General features: G+C 40.2%; 1 protein-coding gene across 1 annotated transcript in view; it reads left to right on the forward strand.

Annotated features, from left to right (window-relative positions):
• ARFGEF3 (ARFGEF family member 3) overlaps nt 1-21,260 on the forward strand; it is a 165,627-nt gene that overhangs the window by 30,909 nt on the left and 113,458 nt on the right. The window contains exons 3-4 of the mRNA XM_057738354.1: nt 9,749-9,830; nt 13,803-13,934. Of these exons, the coding sequence (XP_057594337.1) occupies nt 9,749-9,830; nt 13,803-13,934 (214 nt within the window). The remainder of the gene's footprint in view (nt 1-9,748; nt 9,831-13,802; nt 13,935-21,260) is intronic.

The raw sequence follows: 21,260 nt of genomic DNA on the forward strand, positions 1-21,260 counted from the left end.
GGTTATATAGATGTTTCTGAATGATGTTTATGCCATAGACTTACTGTTTTTCAAGAGGTAACTACACGTTTGCGTAAAGTTATCAGCATGTAAAAAAGATGATGTTATGGGGTGTGTTGTCTGCGTCATTTTCTCTTCTTCCCTAAGATTTGAGTTTTCAAGTTAGGAATCTTGTTTGTTCTGGTGGTTTCTCCCTACTTGCCCCTCCATGACAGAGATTCTGGGCAGAGTCTTGCCTCTGGATTGCCTGTGGGAGCATTTTCATCATGAAGAAAATCACTAAGTAACAAAATGCATGTGGTTCCATGTTACAGGGCAGGGCAGAGCAATTCCCATAGGCATGTTTCATTCTGTTAGTATATTCACATGGTAAGCCTTAAAGTATGATTGTAAGAAAACATGCCATAGAAAGAAGCAAAATTAATTCAAGCATACTGAGTTTAGATACATGTGACTATGGTGATTGTGCTTTAGGGTCATAAGCAAGCCTATTTTCAGTCAAAGAGATTTTGGGAAAAAGAAAGAATTCAGTAAGTGTTTAAAAGATGCTAAGGGAATATCTTTGGGGAAAGGGAACCTATTCCAAGAATATTGCCCAGCTTTTGATAAAGTGATTTGAGTGACTTGATGAAGTTAGCACAGAGGAAATTCTGCAAGGATTAGATCGAAGCCATTACTGGAAACATGGCCTTCCAGGATTCTAGGCCAAAGCTTTGAAGGGAAGGGAGTGTGTGTTTATACATACAGGAGAGGGCTAGCATCACTTCTCCTCTATTTCTAAAGGTAATATATGTTATTATTGAAAGAATTTTAAATGTTGAAACGTTGAAACATAATAATAAAACCGAAACCATCCATATTCCCAAAAGGCTGAGATACATCCTAGAGGGGTTTTGAGGAATTTCTTTTGCCTCTCTCCTCCACTCACTTGTAGGCGTGTATAACTTTTTAATTCAAGTGTAGGACCATGGTATGGTATATTTTCTACGTTGTATTCTCATTTTTTAATTTCTTTGACATTTTCAAAGCATTTTCCTGGGTTAATAAAAACTTTTCAAGATACTTTAAATTACTGTACATTATTCCATTTCAGAGATGTACCAGGATCTATTTAACCTTATTCACATTATAAATAAAACTACAGAAAAAAAATCTTTGCCCCTAAAGCTTTACTTTATCTCTGATTTCTTTAGAAAAGGTTCACAGAATAGAAAATCGTAGGTCAAAGCATATAATTATTTTTAAGCTCTTGAGATATATTGACAAGCTTTTTTTTTTTTTAATAAATTTATTTATTTATTGGCTGCATTGGGTCTTTGGTGCTGTGCATGGGTTTTCTATAGTTTCGGTGAGTGGGGGCTACTCTTCGTCGTGGTGCACGGGCTCCTTGTTGTGGTGGCTTTCTCTTGTTGCAGAGCACGGGCTCTAGGTATATGGGCTTCAGTAGTTGTGGCACATGGGCTCAATAGTTGTGGCTCACAGGCGCTAGAGCACAGGCTCAATAGTTGTGGTGCACGGGCTCAGTTGCTCTGTGGCATGTGGGATCCTCCTGGCCCAGGGATTGAACCCATGTCCCCTGCACCAGCAGGTAGACTCCCAACCACTGCGCCACCTAGGAAGTCCCGACAAGTTATTGATGACAGAATTAAAGAGTAAAATCCTTCCATGGTGCCACAGGAAGTGGTTATTTGAGGAACTGATAAGTGTGTTGATGGAGGCAAGGAAGGGTTTATAAGTGGAAAGGTGTAAAAGTTCACATGTGAATGATTAACGTGGGAGATAATGTGAGGAAGTATAAGGATGGATTGATCCTGGACAGAAAGTAGTTTCTTTATGAAGCGTGCTTCACAGGCTTGCTGTGTATGAATGCTTAACCCTGGTCTTGGAACAGGGTGTGAGAGTCACAAATGGTAACCATTCACGTCACGTGCTGCCAAGGAGCTTGAGTTCAGGGGTCCAGCGCTGCACCGGCCCTTGTCCAGGAGTGACTGTTCCTCTCTCTCCTTCACTTCCCTCATCAGTAAATGTCAATAATGTTTGTCTCTCCTCATTGGGTTGGTGTGAGGCTGAGATGAGTTCGTGTGCCTAAGCTATTAGCCTAGTGTGTGGCACACTGAGGCTTTAACAAACAGCACTTCTGTGACGTCTGTGGCCACCCTTGCTTATATCAGTTAGGAATCCTCTGGTTGAAAGTGACAGAACACTCCATCCAAAGGAAAAAGCGAATATGTTGTGTCCAACACAAAGTGTTGTATCCAATGGAATGGGACTGCCACTTGGTCTTTTTTTTTTATGGGACTTGTTTATCTTTAAAAGCTCAACCAATCTTTTATTTTTATTTGTTTAGTTAGTCAATTGGTTGCACCAGGTCTTAGTTGCATCTTGTGGGCTCCTTAGTTACAGCTCACCTGCTCCTAAGTTGTGGCATGAGAACTCTTAGTTGTGGCATGCATGTGGGATCTAGTTCCCTGACCAGGGATCCAACCCAGGCCCCCTGCATTGAGAGCTTGGGAGTCTTAACCACTGCACTGCCAGGGAAGTCCCTCAACCAGTCTTTAAATGGCCTTGATGTTAACACTTTTTAGGCATTTTTTTCCATTTATTTCTGTGTTCATTTGTTTATTCATGTATCCATTCAGAAGGTGAGTTTACACATTTATACTTGCCCCTATCTTGAATAGGAATGATATCTGGTTTCCTCTGTTCTATACTCAGCACCACATGCAGTGCCCCAAACATAATAGATGCTCAGTAGTTTAAAAAAAAAAAAATCCAGAACAACCTCCTTATGATTAATATGGACTTTATTGTCTCTTTTTTTCTTCGGGGGGGGGGATTTTTCCCCCCTAATTACATAGAATTTTTATCTTTTGGTAGAAGTAGTAGTATTGATAATCCTAGATTACAGGTGAAAATACCAAGCCACCTTTAATTTTTTTCAGAGATAACTAAGCTGTGGGGATATAATATACAGCATGGTGACTATAACAATACTGTGTTATGTATTTGAAAGTCGCTAAGAGAATAGATCGTCAACGTTCTCATCACAAGAAGAAAAAATTGTAACAATGTGAGGTGATTCTTATTAACTAAACTTGTAGTTATTTTACAATATATACATATATTAAATCATTTTGTTATATACTTTAAACTTTTACAGTGCCGTATGTAACTTATATGTCTCAATAAGTCATTGGAAAAATTTTTTTCAAAATGAATATAAATTTACTCTTCTTGACCGATTGTGTTTTATATTTTTTAAATATTGCAGGAGTATTAGATGAAAACTTTAAAATGAAAAAGATAAACCCATATCCCTATCACAATAGTATAACAAAACATTTTTGAATTTAGGTTGCTTTCTATTCTTTTGCAGCTTATTTTTTAAATTAGACATGTCAAATGGCAAAGGTGAAAATCTAGATAGTACTTAAAAATTTTCAGGTGATGGATAACCTACTTAATTGCCTGCAATTGTCTTCTCATTACAAAAGCAAGCCTATTCGCATAGGGAGGCCCATCAGGTAAATGGAGGTTTGCTTCATGAACAAGAACCGTAGGTGTGATTGCCAAAAAGAACACTTGGACTGTTGATGTAATTGCCAGGAAGAAAATGAGTTCCATGTTTAATGTCTTCTCTGTGTGTGTGCAGATCCACTCCCCTTTTTGAGCTGAATAGGAGAAGAAAATGCTGTGATGTTCATTTGTGTGAGGAGCCCAGTGACTTTGTGGTTTTATAGATGCTTTCCTCAGATTATTTCAGTCTACTCTAGAGTTATTATATAAAAATTAATGCAAATAGAAAGTATAAATATAAAGAAAATGAAAGGTCCGCCATGCCACTCTCTGGACATACCCATCGTCAGCATTCGGCCCAGCTCTTTCTTAGGGAGTGCCCTAATTGGTTGATTTTCATTGCTGTGTGTCTCTCTGTATTGTTTGGATTTTGTAATGTACATGTATGCCTTTTGTAATGAAATATAATGAGTATATTTTGAGGGAAAATGTGTGCATAACCATATTATTTAGAATTCTTTTTTAAAACTTCTTATTGAAATATAGTTGATTTACAATGTTGTGTTAGTTTCAGGTATACAGCAAAGTGATTGTTATACATATATATATCTGTTCTTTTGTAGATTTTTTCCCTTACAGGTTATTGGGAAATAACCTATAGGTTACAAGATATTGAGTATAGTTCCCTGTGCTATACAGTGGGACCCTGTTGGTTATGTATTTAGGATTCTTTTTAACAGAATGAATCATAAAATTATGGATATTCAACCCTTTCTGACATACAGAAAATGGCAGTTTCATATGTTTTACTTAATAATTGCAATAGGCTTGCTAAGGCATCTTGAAATCCTACAGGAGACATGGGATTTTATGTTGTTCACAGCTGTATCCCTAGGACTTAGAACAGTTCCTAAGGGATGAATCTAATCTTTGTTGTGAAATATAGAGGTTACTGATGAAGATAATTTCATTAATAGGAGTGAAAATGGAAATATTTTAACTGCACTACAGAGAAAATCAACTTAGGAAACAATGCAGTTCCAGTTGGCTCAATGAATTGGCTCTGGCGAAAGCTTAGTCAATGAAAATTCATCAGTGTTGATGCAAACTGTTTAAAACATTGGTATTCATAAACACAAATAATACCATCTCAAATGTCACAACAAGGGGCTAAAAAACCTTCTGTGCTCCAACTAGGAAAGGTCATGATTACTAGGAAAGATGATGGCTGTCCTTGAACCCAGCAGCTAGATCCAAAGCCACGTGTATCCCACTCATCCAAACTGCATATACCTTTTCATAACTATGAGGGTGAGTCAGAAGTTATCTGCACTCTGGCTGTAGTTTTAACAGAAGTTTTAATGTAACCGGATAATTTTTGACTCACCTGCATATATTCCAACTGTCAAATATAACACTTTGCTTCATGAATGACCCCTCACAGTAAGATAATTTACATTACTTATTTGATGCCTGGCTCCATCCTTTTAACCTGGTGGACCTCTGGATTGCTGTTTGTAAAGCAGTGTGCCAGACATACGCCATGGTCAGTGGGGGGTTGTCGGCTGGCGGAGGCCAAAGAACATGGGTTTTGAAGATAGAGGGTCTAAATTTAAATCACAGCTGTGTCATTTGCAAACATGTGACCTTGGACAGGTAATCTCATCTCTCTGTTTTGTCAACAGTTAAAATCTCTACATAATGAAATAGTAAATATGATGGTGGGAACATGGTGCTTGGGACATACAGGCCACTGATATTCAATCAGAGCTGGGGTTATTATGTAAAGAAACCCAGACAGTTACGGAATCAATGGCTTAGATCATGGAAGCCTAGAAGTAGAGTGAGCAGACCTCAGAAATCTAAGGTAGCTTTGTGTTCCATCCCATGTAGTGCATCAAAGAGGAAGCAACCTAGAATTCAGAAATGGATTTGGTTTTACATGAAGTTCATTTTTGTGCTTATTATTGAAAGTTAATTTTTGGTAAATCGCATCTTTTCACCTGTTCACCCATTTTAATTTTCCTTTGTCCATGGTTATCTTCCAGCCCAAAAAAGCTGGTCTGTGAACTGTGACAACACAGTTAAGGAGACACGACCAGACACTGCCACGGGATTATGTCTTCCTCGTGCATGTGTAGCATGGCTAATTAGTCTTCTTTGAGAAATAATGACATGCCAGGGCATGAAACCTGGGGCCACTGTCCTTATTTAATTAGGCAAGAGTGAACTTGCACATGCCTGCGCATAAAAACTAATTGCTGCATGTAACTGAAGGTTGGTTTTGGTATGCCCTTTCCCCAGTGAGGCAGCATCCAGAAAGATGAAAAGGTGATTTATTCCAGTACAGTCTGTGCTAAGGGGATTGAGTGTGTGCTACGTTGCATCTTCATTAAAAATTTCATCCTGAGACTCAATTAACGAGCCTGTTATTCTCTTTTATTAAAATCACTTTAAAAAATTAAGGCAGCAGGGTTTTTATGGTACCACAGAACAAGCAGTGAAATCAGTTGTGCCCTGTGTGTGTTCGTTTCCTGTCGAAGTCGTGATCTGAGGCTCGTGGCACTCATCTAGGGGACCGCTGGGGCTCAGGGATCCTGAGGAGGGTTTGTTACCCCCCTTACCTACACACACACACACACACACACACACACACATACACACGTGTGCGTGCATGCGCAGCCACCTCTCTAATTCAAAGCTCAGTGTATCATCACTTCAAAGCTTTTCATCCTAGTGGAACCCTGAGCCCAGCCAGGGAACATGGCCCTCTTCTCTGACACAGGCATGAAAGTTTCTGCCACATTGGGCAGGTCCTTTCTCCTGAAAGCAGGGGCTCTTAACTTGGGATTTATGTAGAGTTAGGGCTTGGGGGGGGCCTGTGAGTCCCCCCAAATGATTTACATGCTCCTCTAGGAGGAGGATCTTTTTGTGTTCCATGATCCAAAAATGGTTAAGAAACAGAACTATTCTAGCTTTGCTCTGATCCTTTGACACCAAAGGGTGTTGGAAGAAACTTGGCCTTGGAAGGGAGATGGTTTTCTGTTTGAATTATCTCCGATAGATTTTAGCTATGTAACCCTGAGCAGGCTATGAAACCTCTCCGAACCTCCATTTTCTCAAAGGTAAAATTATGGTAAGAATGCTCATTTTAAGGTTGAAGTCACTGATAGACTGAATAGCGAAATAATATATATATTTTTCTCTCATCCCATGAATAAAATGAAAGCAAGTATCTGTTCTGTCTGGTTCCTTGTTGGATCTTTCCAAACACCGTGACAGTGCCTTGCATATGGCAGGCACGCAAAGGTTGGTTGAATGGGTAGCTGGATGGATGGAGTACCTCGGGTTAGTACCCAGATGAACTCTCTCTGCTTCCTCAAAGCGCTGATTTTCTGAGAGAAATCCTGGTGCTAGAACTGGTCTTGCTAAGACCAGAACACATGCTCCCTGTCCTGTGCAAAAATCTTTCTGGATACTATGACAAAATTAGATCTTCTTATCCTGTGCTGAAAAGCATGGTCTTTGCTGGGCCTTTGTCTACATCAGGGCTGGGCAAACTAGCCTGCAGGCCAAATCTGGCATGTTGGCCTGTTTTTGTAAATAAAGTTTTATTGGAATGTAGCCATGCTCATTGATTTACATGTTGTCTCTGACTGCTTTTGTGCTATAGCAATGTTGAGTACTTAGCACAGAGACCATATGGTCTTCAAAGCCTAAAATATTCTTTATCTGCCTCTTTATGGAAAAAGTTTTCCAACCTCCGATATATATTTTCTATACTCTACTATAACCCTGCAGGATTGGTCTTAAGATGCTCTTTCTATGGATTGGGAAGCTAAGGCTTAAGAGAGTTAAATATCTTAACTGAGATTGCACAGCTTATTGTTAGGGTTTGAACCCAGGTCTGTGTGATTCCCAGACCATAGTCTTTCCACTAACTGCTCATACCTTGCAATTAAACCAAAACCTAGCTGTACCAATTACATCTTCCAGTCCTTCTTGGTGACCATGACTGGCACAGGATGCGATTCAGTGATGACCCTTGGAATTGTGGTAGGACCTGGTGGCCCTGGCATTTATCAGCAGTCTGGTTCTAGTCTCAATATAAATTGTGTGAATGTAGAAGTAGGTAAGAGAGTGGATGGCTAATACTGTCAGTGGCAGAGCAATATGGGCATGCTGTTGTTTCTCTGCAAACATAGAGCTGCTCCCCAGGGATCAGGGGGTTCAGCATTCCAGGAAGGTCCCTGTTGCTGCTGAATGTGGCATCCACTCTTGTTTGGTGCGTTTGGTGAGAAATGTGTAATACTTGTGCATTTTCAGCACACAACCACTCAACAGAGGCTTTCCCTGGCCCAGGCTATGAGACTAAGAGTTTTAGACCTCCACACTTGCTCACTGCTACCGTGTCCTCATTGGCAGATCTGACTCCAAAACTGGAGATGAAAATTCTTTCACAGTGAATTAAGCCTTGTGGAAATTTGATTGTTTCAGGGGTTTACAGATGAAGTTCTATGGTTCTTCTGTTAATTCTTCCATCAGCCCATGATTGGTGATTCTCACTTGACTGTGACCCTTCCAATGAATTCTTCCAAGCTCGTAAACTGGTTAGGATTAAACAAAAGAAGCAAAATTGGGAAAATTAGCTATTCCTGAGTTAAGTGACTACATAGCAGTGCTCGTCTTGTAACTGGGACAAGCTGACAATAAGGATAACAGGGACAAAACTATAGCCACCCAACTGGAAATAACACAGTTGGGTAGTTTATCCACCTGTCAAAGGAGGCTGACGAATGGCTGTAGTGTGAATCAGTTGTCATATAAAGTGGGGTATTGTAACTCTGGGTTAGTGAGGGGCGAGGTGAGAAGGATTAGGAAGGTGAATGCTCTTTCTGACAGCCTGGTTTTGTTCTTTGTGGCTGGCTTTAGGGGGAGTGTCTGGGACTCTCTCTCCATCTGTCGTACAGCCGCTGATGGAGGATTCCACGGAAAAGCTGCAGGGTGGACAGGAAGGAATCAGAGCTATAATTAACTTTATGTTTCATTGTGTTCTACAGCAGTGACCCTTATTTCTCCAAAGATGAAATCCTATAGTTTTACCCCATGACTTTCACATTCTCTAAAGTCAATGAATCTCTCATTTTAAGCTGAAAATATAAAACATGTAAAAATGGAGGCTGCCCTAGTTTAAGTGAGGGTGGAGGAACCTGGTAAAATTAAGTAACATTTCATTTGTTGTGCCAGTGTAACTCTGTGGGGAAATAATGGGTTGATTAAAATTCTTGGTTTATTGTTTAATTATTTAGAGTGAATGCTTCTCATAGAAAAATATTTCTCTTTGTCGTCCCTTTGGTTTATTCCTAACATATTTTAGTGCCCAGTTATTTTTTTCTTAAGCTTCAAAATATACAAGTAGCTCTCAAGCCATTTTTCTTGTCTTTCACTTAATGCTGTGTACTTCTCATGGGTCAAAGCTGATGATGGTTCATTTGTATTTCTGTCTTGGAAACATGTTTATGAAGACCCCATCACAAAATTTAGGTCTCCCCGATGGAGATTAAAGTGCAAATTCAAAAATTATAAATGATTATTGAACACTTTGAATTGGGGAGAAATGGACAAGTATATCAAATTTCAGTTCATATTGATGAGGCGGGGTAGTGGTGGTGATGCGCTCACTTGCTAGGTGGGGAGAAGTATGAGCAAGGCATGGAAATCTGTATAGAGTGCTTTCTAGAGTTATACACCCCAGACATACTGAATACAGGCAATTATATTACTTCTCAAAGAGCAAGACGTGTTTATGGACTGGTACAGGACTTGTGATGTAACGATTAGTTCACCAAAGCAATTGTTTGAGAGTCCTTGTGTGTAGCCATCCTAAGAAGGCGAGCTGCTGATATCCTATGCTTTTTGGCCGCAACACACAGCTTGCGGGATCTTAGTTTCCCAACCAGGGGTCGAACCCGTGCCCCCTGCAGTGCGAAGCATGGCGTCCTAACCACTGGACTGCCAGAGAATTCCCATGATATGCTATGATTTCTTCACAGTTTTGTTTTGTGGTTTTTTTGTTGTGTGTGTGTGTTTTTAATCCATGTGCAGTTTCATTATTGGTCATAGTTTTGTGTATGTGTGTGGTGGCATTTGGGGTGGGCGTACATAAGGCTTGCATCACTTGACTGCCAGCATTGCTGAGCTCACGTGTTGTCCTTATTTATGTGTTTCCCAGGGAGAAATGCCTGCTGCCTCTCCAGTTGGCTTTGGAATCCAAGAATGTGAAGCTGGCCCAACATGCCTTGGCAGGAATACAGGTACAGCTCTGAGTGCAACCGGATGACAGAAATTGACAGCCCATTTTGGCATTGAAAGAGCAAATAGTTAACATTCTAAATACTAGCTGTTCAAAGACCCAGACAGAAATTTGATTGAACTGGGTAATAACAAGAGAGGATAACAGGATTTTCTTACATTTACCAGTATTCCCCTGTGCACAGCATTATCTTGCTGAGCATTTGTTGTCAGATTCATGGAGACTCAGCTAAGCCCACACAGAAATGAAATATTTTTGGTGACACCCAACTTTTAGGAGAGTAAAGGTTCCCAAGAGAGACACCAAGTTCTATACCAACTCAGATCTTATGTGCATTCCACATCTGTGGTTCTATGTCATGAGCAATGATGGTAAGCTAGAAAGATTTTGTTGTGTTTTTTATTCTACAGTTAGGTTGGCAAATGGATTAATGTGTTTTGTTTCCACAACAAGATTGGGAAGAAAAAAGAAATTTGGTCTAGTCAGAAAAGTCAGAAATACGTTTCCTTCTCTGAGCATTTGTTCATTTTATTTTACACCATACATCATAGGTCTAATTCCAAAGGTGCAGAGTTGTTGGCTGTATAAATACGTTCACTTCTTAAGTGGTTTGGTGTCTGAGTGATGAGCACTGTGGAGTTCAAGCCTGTGGGTGATGCTATCAGCATGGCCATAGATTGGTAGCATTTGTTGGATGAATTTTCACATTACTATTTCGTCATTAGCTCTTTAAGTTCAGAGAGGTCTCTAATACCTTTTCAGAGTTAATAAATATGAAAGAGTAAGAAAATTACAACACCTTTTTCCCCTAGCAGATTAGAATTGGAGAATGTATATTTCAATATGCAGTAGCATTAGAAATTTTTAAACATTTAAAAAAAATTTAAACGATGTTATTAAAAACTCTGGTTTTTTGCAAAGTGATTGGGCCAACCATAAAAATGAATGGGAGTTTGTTTTGACCTGCCACTTATGTTCCCTTTTCTTTACTATTGTATAGATTTTCCATTTAGTTATGTTTTCTTTTTTTTTTTAACCCTCAAACACTAAGTTATAGTCTCATGTTTTCAATAATCATGGAACTTCACTGACTTGGGGGCAGGGAGTCTTCCTCTCAACATCCCTTGTGACCTCCCATTAACTTAAGGCATTTTTAAGAGCTTTCTAGTCTTTATCACTTTAAGTAAAAACAGGTTTGCATATAAACTAACTCTGGGCTGCCCTACATACATTACATGAGAGTCAAAAATCTCTTTTGAGAGAATACCTCAGAGACATTGTGGGTTCAGTTCCAGACCATCATAATAAAGCAAATACTACAATAGAGAGAGCCACATGAATTTTTCTATTTTTCCAGTGCATATAAAAGTTATGTTTATACTATATACTGTAGTCTCTTAAATGTGTTGAAAAAAATGTGCATACCTTAATTAAAAAACACTTTACTGATTAAACAATGCTAACATCGTCTGAGCCTTCAGCCAGCTGTAGCAGTGACCTCAAAGGTCACTGATCACAGATCATCATAACAAATACAGTAATAATGAAAAAGTTTAAAATATTATGAGAATTACCAAAATGTGACCTAGAGATACCATGTGGGCAAATGCTAGAAAGAACGGTGCCAGTAGACTCCATTGACACACAGTTGCCACAGACCTTCAGTTTATAAAAAACACAACACCTGTGAAGCACAATAAAGCTAAGTGCAGTAAAATGAGGTAGAGCTGTATATGCGAATTCAGGGAGTCCTAAGAAGGTTTGAAATACTTGTTTTCTGGATGTGCAGTGACAGTCAGCTAAAAGAGGGAGTCATTACCCTGGATGAATCAGAATTCCAAAAATTCTTCATGGCTGCAAGCCTATGCTGCATTGGACAAGGACAGATTTAATAGGGATAAATATAAAATCCATCCTACACTGGGGTCTCAAAAAATCAATTGCCCCAGGACAGAATGGGGAAGAACAGCTTAATTGTGGCCTTTGTGAATGAGAAGGTTCCGGGTGAGTCAGCGTAGAATGTGCTGTGACTTACAGCTAAGCTAATTTGATCTGAGAATGTGATTAAACTTCTGCGTTACTGTTTTTTGTTTGGTTTTAGGCAATAAACACATTTAAATATCTTACACAAGTAGATTTCTAGGGGTGAGCAATTCCGGGTTTGGAATAGGTGAGCAGTGGTGCCACCAAAGACTGCATTTCTTTCTTCCCCCTCTGCCATCTTTTTATTATTATTATTATTATTATTATTATTATTATTATTATTATGAGGGTGACTCAAAAATTATCTGCACTCCAGTTATATTAAAACTTACGTTGGCCACACTGTCTTATCAGCGCTTTCTGTTCAAGGCTACTGTCTCCCCAGTCACTGCTGTGCAGGTGTGAATGTGTTACATCAGTTTGTTGTAACTGCAGTGCAAGCAAAAATGGATGCCCCACTTGTGATTTGCACAAAAGAAGAGCAGCGTGTAGTGATTCGTTTTTTGTGGTCTGAGGATGTGCACATCTGCACACTTCTGCCCACACTGTCGACACTCTGCAAAAACTTTGTTTTGAGGTGTTAAAGCATCCTCCCTAGAGTCCTGATCTTGCTCCATCAGACTTTCGCCTGTTTGGTCCCCTGAAAGCATCCCTACGAGGATGAAGATTCATTTCTGATGAAGAAGAGAGGACAGTGGTGCATTTGTGGCTCGCAGCTCAGCCTAAACCACTTTAAATGAAGGAAAACGAAAGTGTATTGACAGATGGACAAGGTGTATTGAAAAGCAAGGAGATTATCTCAGAAAATGAAGTATTTGTCTTTTCTAAAAGTTAATTAAATGCTACAGCCAGAGTGCGAATAATTTTGGACTCAGCCTCGTATTTTTAAAAAGACTATTAGAGCAGTTTTAGGTTTACAATAAAATTGAGAGGAAAGTGCAGAGATTTCCCATATACTCGCTCCCCCTGCACATGCACAGCCTCCCGCATCATCAACATCATTCCCAGAATGGTACTTTCTTTTAGCCAAGGATGCGCCTATGTTGACCCATCGTAATCGCCCAAAGTCCATGTGTTTACCTTAGCATGCACTCTTGGGTGCTCCTGTCTTCACCATCAGACCACCCTTGAAGTGTTATATCCACGCTGGAGGCCATATGCAAAGGAGGAGAGGGTCTGTGAAACCATATCACGCAGAGAACATTTGATGACTCCCAAGGAGGTCTGGTGTGGAGAAGAGATTTAGGTGGACTGTATAGCTGACTTCAGATATTTTAGAAACTTAATCTGCATGTCTCCAGGGACAGATGAGGGCATACAGATTGTAGGCGGGAGCCGGGGGTGGAGGGAGGGGGGCGGTGTTTGATACAGTCTCAAAGAATTTTATGAAAAATGAGTTGTCCTCAAATAGAGAGCTATCCTGTGAGATGTGATGGCTTCTGGGGGACCTCGTGAAAGTGATTGTCTTCTTGTTTAGGCTTTTGTGGGATTGATTTTCTGATGGAAATGTATTAAGATTTGTAGATTTCATAAATCATTCCTCGGTAAATGACAGCTCACATTAGGAAGCACAAAGGTAAGTATCTGAAAAATCAACTCATCTACAGGACCTTCTCCTTTCCTGTGACAAAGCTACATTCAGAAAGGGCGAGTGTGAATGTGACTGCTCTAAGGGGCTAGATTCCCCTTGGTGCGTTCATCCTCCATCCCCACCAACCAAATGACCTATTTGGCCACTAGCTTAGAATTTTACTTCATAAAATTTAGAGTGAGTTATCTAATAGCAGGAAAAAGCCTTTGCCAAAACCCATTTACCAAAGGCTTGATGCATTTTTCCTTTTAATGCCACATAGCAGGAGCTCTTTCCTAATGGCCTCCAGCGACATGCCTCTCGAGTAAGAAACATTATCCGCAGTATATACTAAGCTACAGCAGAATAAGGCAGCAGGGGAAAGCCTATCTGTGCTCACTGCCTTGTGCCTCTTTACAGAAGCTTCTGGCGGAAGAGAGGTTTGTATCCATGGAAACGGACTCTGATGAGAAGCAGCTGCTCAATCAGATCCTGAACGCGGTGAAAGTGACGCCTTCCCTCCACGAAGACCTGCAGGTGGAAGTGATGAAGGTGGGTTTAACGCGGCTCCCAGTTTGCGTCAGTAGGACGGGAACAAATGCTAACCCTCCCGCCCTCATTGTTATCCTGAAAATGCCTCTGTGTGGTGGTCATTTGGAATATATGGTTATTATCCTTGCTTACGCTCCCCCAGAATAACTTTGATATTTGAACAGAAATGACAACTAAGTAAAAAGGTACAATTTCAATAAATCTGTACAATTTTTGGCCTGATCCTACATATCGGATGTTGTTAGGAAATGTATTTATTACCGTTTGAGGAATGCATGTGAGTAGTTGCAGCTTGGGGTAGATCTGATCATTCTGGTGTTCTGCCTGCCTGTATATGGTAAAACAAAGCAAAGACCTAATGACGTTTTGACATATATGTACTAAGGTTTCAGAATAGTCAGTTTAAGGGAAGGAAGACCATCCTCGGGAGCCATATCAGAATCATATCTTTATTTCCACCCTCAAATTATGTGAACCTCATCTCCCACGTTCTGATTACTGTCTCCCTTTAGGGGGATGGCGTCTCTCCCTCCCCTTTCCCCTTTCTCACTCTCTTGAGAACCACCATAATTGGGGGCCCCTTATACTGATTCAGGAGTGTGTTGTATCCTGTGAGTGAACAGTAAATTGGGCAGAAAAGGATGGAAATCTCTATCCCAGAACAGCACCGGGGTCAGAGCAACACAGCTGGAACCCATGGCTTTTGATCACGCCATCTGTCCATTTCCTCCCTAGAGGAGAGTGTGTAGAGAAATGTGTAAGAGTAGCTGGTGTCATGTATTGGTTGATTTCTCCCTGGAAATGCACTGAAGGATTTTTGTCGTCAATAAGAGATGTCACTTTTCTGGCTTTCAGTTTCTCCATTGAGAAAAGAAAAGATCAGCATCAATCATGGCATTGTCTTGATGCCCTGGCTCTCACCCTAGCCCTGTTGGTAGGTAATTTAGTGTAGTGATTAAGAGCTCAGACTTTGAAGCCAGCCTGTCTGGATTTGAATACTTATTCCCTTCCTGGTTGCTTTTCCTTGGACAGATTCCTCAACCACTCTGTGCTTTGGTCTCTGCATTTGGAGAACGGGGGAAATAGTAGCACCTACCCAACAGGACTATTGTGAGGATTAAATAAGGTGATAGTAAGGAATCTAGCACAGTATCTGGCCCAAAGCAAGTGCTTTAGAAATAGTGTTGTAGTTACTACTTCTATTCCTGCTACTTCTGTTACCACTGTGTACTGCTGCTGAGTCATAAGGTCAGTGGGTGGGTCCAGGCATATTCTTTTTTTTTTTTTTTTTTTTTTTTTTTGGCACACGGGCTTAGTTGCTCCGTGGCATGTGGGATCTTCCTGGAGCAGGGATTGAACCTGTGTCCCCTGCATTGGCAGGCGGATTCTTAACCGCTGCACCACCTAGGAAGCCCAGGCATATTCTTATACACAGTAAGCATTGAGAGTCCCTGAGCTAGCTGATCTTTAAGATCTCATTAACTCTCTCCGATTCTGGAATGTCCAGTTTTGCCTCATCCTTTGACGTACGTCGTGCAGCTGTGCATTCCCAGGAACCGAAGAGTAACGGCCTCTTAGATGTTTTACTTCTCCACCACCTCTGTGCCACCACTGAGAGAGAAGGCCAGCTGCCATGTTCATTGCTTTTATGACTTTCAAGTCTAGTCTGTGATCCTTCTTCCACTAATAGGTCTCCAAATGCTAGAGGGTGAGCGTTGGTGTCATACTAAGGGACGCACCTCAGAGATGTCATATTATTCTGGAAATTCTCCCAGGAATGCAGCTTTTTATGGAATACTGGAATTTGTATTAAAAATTAAAATGAGAAAGTACCTGTTCTTCTAGGAGCTGTGGAGGAGCGGGATGTTTAACGGTTATGTCAGCAGAAACACCTGTTTTGAAAACGTATATTGCTTTCTAATTCCAGCCCAGTGGTGCCTTCTGCTAGCCTTGCTGCGGACAGGAGTTGACACATGTTAGCTCTGCTGGAAATTCTGGAAAGCCTGTCTTAATGGACTTTTTAATGATACCATACTAGACCGTGGCACTTTGTAGTTAATGTTTGGGGATAGATCAGACATTGTCAGAAAAAAGAAAAACAATAATCTGGGTTGTCATTCTTCACAATTAGATATCCAAAACTTTTAAAAAGATAAGGGCCTTTGGTACATGCTGTTATTTAGAAAAAATTTAAACATTGAAATTGAGAAAAAAACTTCAATTCACAATAAACCTAGCCTTAAGCTAGTTTTTTTTTTTTGTAGTATGCTTTTATTTTAGACAATTTCAGCCAAGCATCTAGAAAATTAATGATGAGATAATATCACTGTATAGTTATTAGCATCGAATGAAACGTTGGAGATGGTGGTCTGACTGTGGTAGCCGACAAGTGAGGGCTCCATGATCATTTCTGACTTCTGAGATTTAAATGGCTTGTTTGGGTGTAAAGATATATACAAATTATAGCATTTGGAGGTTAGAAATAAGTTTTATACCCGTTCTCCATGCATGAGGAATTTATATACCAACTTGTCATCTTCAAATGTATGCACCCTTTTATCTTATAATTTTAATGCTTGTCATGACCCAAGTAAAAACTTTCAATTAAGTCCTGTTTTGCTAATAATATTATTACTACATTAAAATGCTTTTAGCACCTTTTCTCCCCAAAATTAGAGAGAGCGAGCGTGTGGGGGCGGGCGGGAAGGGAAAGGGAAATATGAATTGGATGAGTCCTCAGAGGGAATGTCTGGATTCCCATTATATGTGAAGGATATATTAATTTATTCTTGGTGCTTCTATGTAACTATTCTGATAATAAATTATCTAAACTAGATATTTCTTGTAAAAATTCTCCAGTCATGTTGTAGAAATATATTGTAGGAAAATCTTTTAAAATGTGATATGGTAGGCATTTTCAAATGTTGGTCTGAGTATACTATTCAGGAGAGATAAAGCCACACCCTGCAGTTTTTATTTATGTCTCTCCAACCACGGTATAGTACATTTTTATGACAACTCCCAAGTGCTGTTTTTCAAAATGCTGTATCATACATTTTACTCACATATTGCTATCTGCTAGTGTTTATAAACATGAGAAATTGAACCATGTCACATTCTTAGAAGTGTTGTAGCAATTGCATTAAATTCCTGTGGAGAAGATAACATGGTTCCCTCTTTTAGAGATTACTCTGAGATTAAACAGAAAGTAGCTAATAATGAAATCCAAAATTCTGATGGTAGTGTTCTCATTAAGAAAGAAGGCCCTAGACGTTCAATTGGAGGGTTAAAAAAAATGTCAATAATGCTTGCTTCTGACAAATTAAATGGGGATGAGGTTAGATCACTTAATCCAGGAACTGTTCTATGTGGTTATACTGTCTAACAGGAGGGGGAGAAAAGGCAACTTTCATTTATTGAAATGGCCATGGAATGCAAATAAAAACTTTATCTCTGAGCAAATAAAGTGTCAGAACTGTAGATAATCAGGAAGAAACTTTCTCTGAAGATGCCTTACCTTTGAAATGGATCAGTAGATGACAGGGAGCCACTTAATACTTAGGTTAAATACTTGTTCACTTTGGTAACATTTTTCCCATGGTGTGCCATTTCCATAAATGCCACGCAGACTTCCTAGGAGCCAAGTACGTAACTAATAACATCTCTGACTAGAGCGATTAGGACTTTCTTCCCCCTTCTTTCTGATGGATAATCTTTAGTGAAGTTATTAACTGATACAGCTGGTTAAGTCTCCAAAGACTGGAGGGAATTGAGGCCAGCCTTCTGCCTCTGTAATCGTGTTAGAGATGTGAGCATCCTGTCTGGGGATGGCAGGCCAGCTTTGTAAATAAGAAAGGATATGATGCTGGATACTGAGCAAGCATTTGATGAATGTTCTGTTATTGGACGTCCTATTTTATGTGCATCTTTAGATAATAGAAGTGAATGTTGGTGGAACGCTTTACATTTTCAAAGGAGAAATGACAGGGGCCAATCAGTTAACATTTATTATGTGTTAGAGACTCTGGTAAATATATTCACACTAAGATCACACAGCTCATGAAATGGCAGGACCAGTATTTGAATTACAATTCAGCCTGGCGTCAAGGCTGAGCTCTTGAATAGTGGGTTCCCTTTTCTTCTAAGTCTATTCTGAAAGACATGGGTGGTTGTCATCAGTGTCCCCATTTTACAGATGGTTGAATAGAAAAGGTAAGTTATAGGCTAATAGGTGGCAAAGCTAGGAGTGGTTCAAGTCACTGTTCTCTGTATCCTTCCACAACAGTGTATTCCGTCACTAGTTCTATGAGCTAGATTCAAATATAAAGAAAGAATCCAAGTCTCTTTCCCATCAAATTAACTCATGGCTCTGGGTGTGTGTTGGCAGGGGGCGTGTGATAGAGTTGGGGAAAGGGAGAGAGAATATCATTGATCACTGAGGTATTTTTATATTTTATAACAAAAGCCAACCAAACATCATTACATTACAGAAAATGTAAAGGTGAGAGATTCGTAGCGAAAGTGCTTACTATCTGTAAGGCTGGTAGGCCTAAGCTTCCGGATTTCCGTTTAGAATCACAAGGTACCAGCATGGCAGTCAGCACCTTGGTTTGAGAGTTAAGAAGCGGGCCAAATGGAAGGACCATTTCTAAATTTCCTTTCAATAATGTTTTAATAGCAGAGTCTTATATTTGAGCCATTTACCTAAATGGTTAGTTTTTATATCCCTAAGTCTGGGCCTTTGATCTTCTAGAGCACCTTATGGAAGGAATGATCATTAGTAAAGTTTGAAGGTGCAGTGGTTGAATTGTCCTGCCTTCTTATAAACAGGGAGAAATCCCTCCTTAGTCTAAAGCTACCAAGACAATTTAGAAGATTTGCAGCAATCTCTGGTATGAATGAAAAATCTGGTGTTTGATGAAAAATATTTAATTTAGAATGTACCATTATTGGAGGTTGAGCTACATGCTTACAAACATATTTCTGCACTTAATGCAGGGAAGTGTCTAAAACATGTGGTTCTGTGAACTAAATAGTTCTCAAATAGCCCTCCCTCGTCCTGCTACTAAGATCAATAGCCTTTTTCTTTGTACACATATAGAGAAAATTCTTACAAAGTTTTCCTCCTATGCTTCTTTACCTGTGGTGTGACTGCACTAGACAGACAATAGAAACGTGAAAAAGTCAGAAGCAAACTTCGAAAACTGAGAAAGGTGATTTTCCATTATATGCTTTATGCATTATTTGTTTAGATGAAGATATTTTCATCTTATCTATTAATTTCTCTCTTTTTTAAGCAAGCACCACCATTTTCAGGTGCCATGCCCTTTGAATACATTTGAGAGCAACTCTACGAAGTATTTTTAAACTTTCCCCTTGATTTTTGTTAAAGCAAGCATAAATGCAGAGGCCTGCAGAATTGCTGTGGATGTTCTAGAGTTCCTAGAGTGGGGAGACCTCCACTTTTTTCAGTCATTTACTCCACAAATATGTATTGCTTCCTGTCAGGCACTGTGCTAGGCACAGAAGAGCCCATGGTGCAGAAAACAAAAACAAAGAATCTTTGTTTCAAGGCTAGTGATGGAGATAGAAATCAATGAAATCGATAAATACAAACTGTGATAAATATAAGGAAAGAAAAATTTAGAAAAGTGTATTTATAAATAGAGCTTGGGACTTCCCTGGTGGTGCCGCGGTTAAGAAACCGCCTGCCCGAGAGTAAAGATGCAGATGTAGAGAGCAGACTTGAGGACACAGGGTGGGGAGAGAAGGGGAAGCTGGGATGAAGTGAGGAAGTAGCATTGACATATATACACCACCAAATGTAAAATAGATAGTGGGAAGCTGCTGCATAACACAGGGAGATCAACTTGATGATGGGTGATGACTTAGAGGGGTGGGATAGGGAGGGTGGGAGGGAGGGGAAATGGGGATATATGAATATAAGTACAGCTGATTTACTTTGTTGTACAGCAAAAACTGGCACAACAGTGTAAAGCAATTATATTCTGATAAAGAGCTTAAAAAAAAATAAATCTGCCTGCCAGTGCAGGAGACACAGGTTTGATCCCTGGTCCGGGGAGATCCCACATACCATGGAGCAACTAAGCCCGTGCACCACAACTGCTGAAACCTGTGCTCCCTAGAGTCCGCCTGCCACAAATACTGAGCCCACGTGCCACAACTACTGAAGCCTGTGATGAGAAGCCCGAGCACTGCAACAAAGAGTAGCTGCCCCCCCACCAACTCACCACAACTAGAGAAAGTCCACGCACAGCAATGAAGACCCAATGTAGCCCAAAATAATAATAATAATAATAATAATAGGGCCTGCTGGAAGGCAGATGAAGAGGACAGAGAAGGCTGTTCTTTTTTTTTTTTTAATATTTATTTATTTACTTGGCTGCACCGGATCTTCGTTGCAACACGCAAGATCTTTTAGTTGTGGCATGTGGAATCTAGTTCCCTGACCATGGATCAAATCCGGACTCTCTGCATTGGAAGCTTGGAGTCTTAGCCATTGGACCACCAGGAAAGTCCCAGAAGGCTATTAAGAAGTGACATTTAAAACAAATATGGTGGAAAGCATAAGTAAGAATCAGGTAGGCAGGAAGGATAGGGTTGGAGAAAAGGAGGAAAGGAAGGCTGTATTAGTTAGGATTCATTTCAGCTGAAACAAGGCAGCAATTTATTTTTATTTTGCATTAACTTAGGTCAGCATTGGCTGAACCCCGTGATCAGAGACTCGTGTATCATGGATTATGTTTCTCCAGCCTGTGATCCACAAGGGCTCCCCGTTTCCTGCCAAAATGTCTACATTCTAGCCAACTGGCAGGAGAAAGGTGATGCAGGACACTTCCGCTTCTATCCCATTGTCCAGGACTCGGTCCTATGGCCACGGTTGTAAGGAAGGCTGGAAAAGTGTAGTCTTTATTTTGAGCAGCCATGTGCCCAGAATTCTGTTCTTGAAAAAGATGGGGATAGTGTTGGGAGAGAATTGGCAATCCGCCAGCATCACTTACCACGTGAGAATCAGAGTCTGGCTTCCTTCCCCCGGTTAGAGCAGCTGATGCATCCTCCCCTCCACCACCTCCTGCCTTTTTTCAGTACACCGTCCTCAGAGGAAACAGTTGCTGATGCAGTCAGAGAGGTGTGAGGTTAGCTAAGGCCGAGGACCACCTGCCGTGGCTCATTCGGGGAAACCGCATGTTGTAACTTCTCCAATTAGTTAGTCCTAAACTCTTGACTCGGGCATAATGGAAAATTTCACTAGTTAGTAAGAGAAAACTAATTACATATTCTTAGTATTGTTTTTATCCCTTTGGT

This window comes from Hippopotamus amphibius, chromosome 6 (genome assembly GCF_030028045.1).
Source record: "Hippopotamus amphibius kiboko isolate mHipAmp2 chromosome 6, mHipAmp2.hap2, whole genome shotgun sequence".
Lineage (NCBI taxonomy): Eukaryota > Metazoa > Chordata > Mammalia > Artiodactyla > Hippopotamidae > Hippopotamus > Hippopotamus amphibius.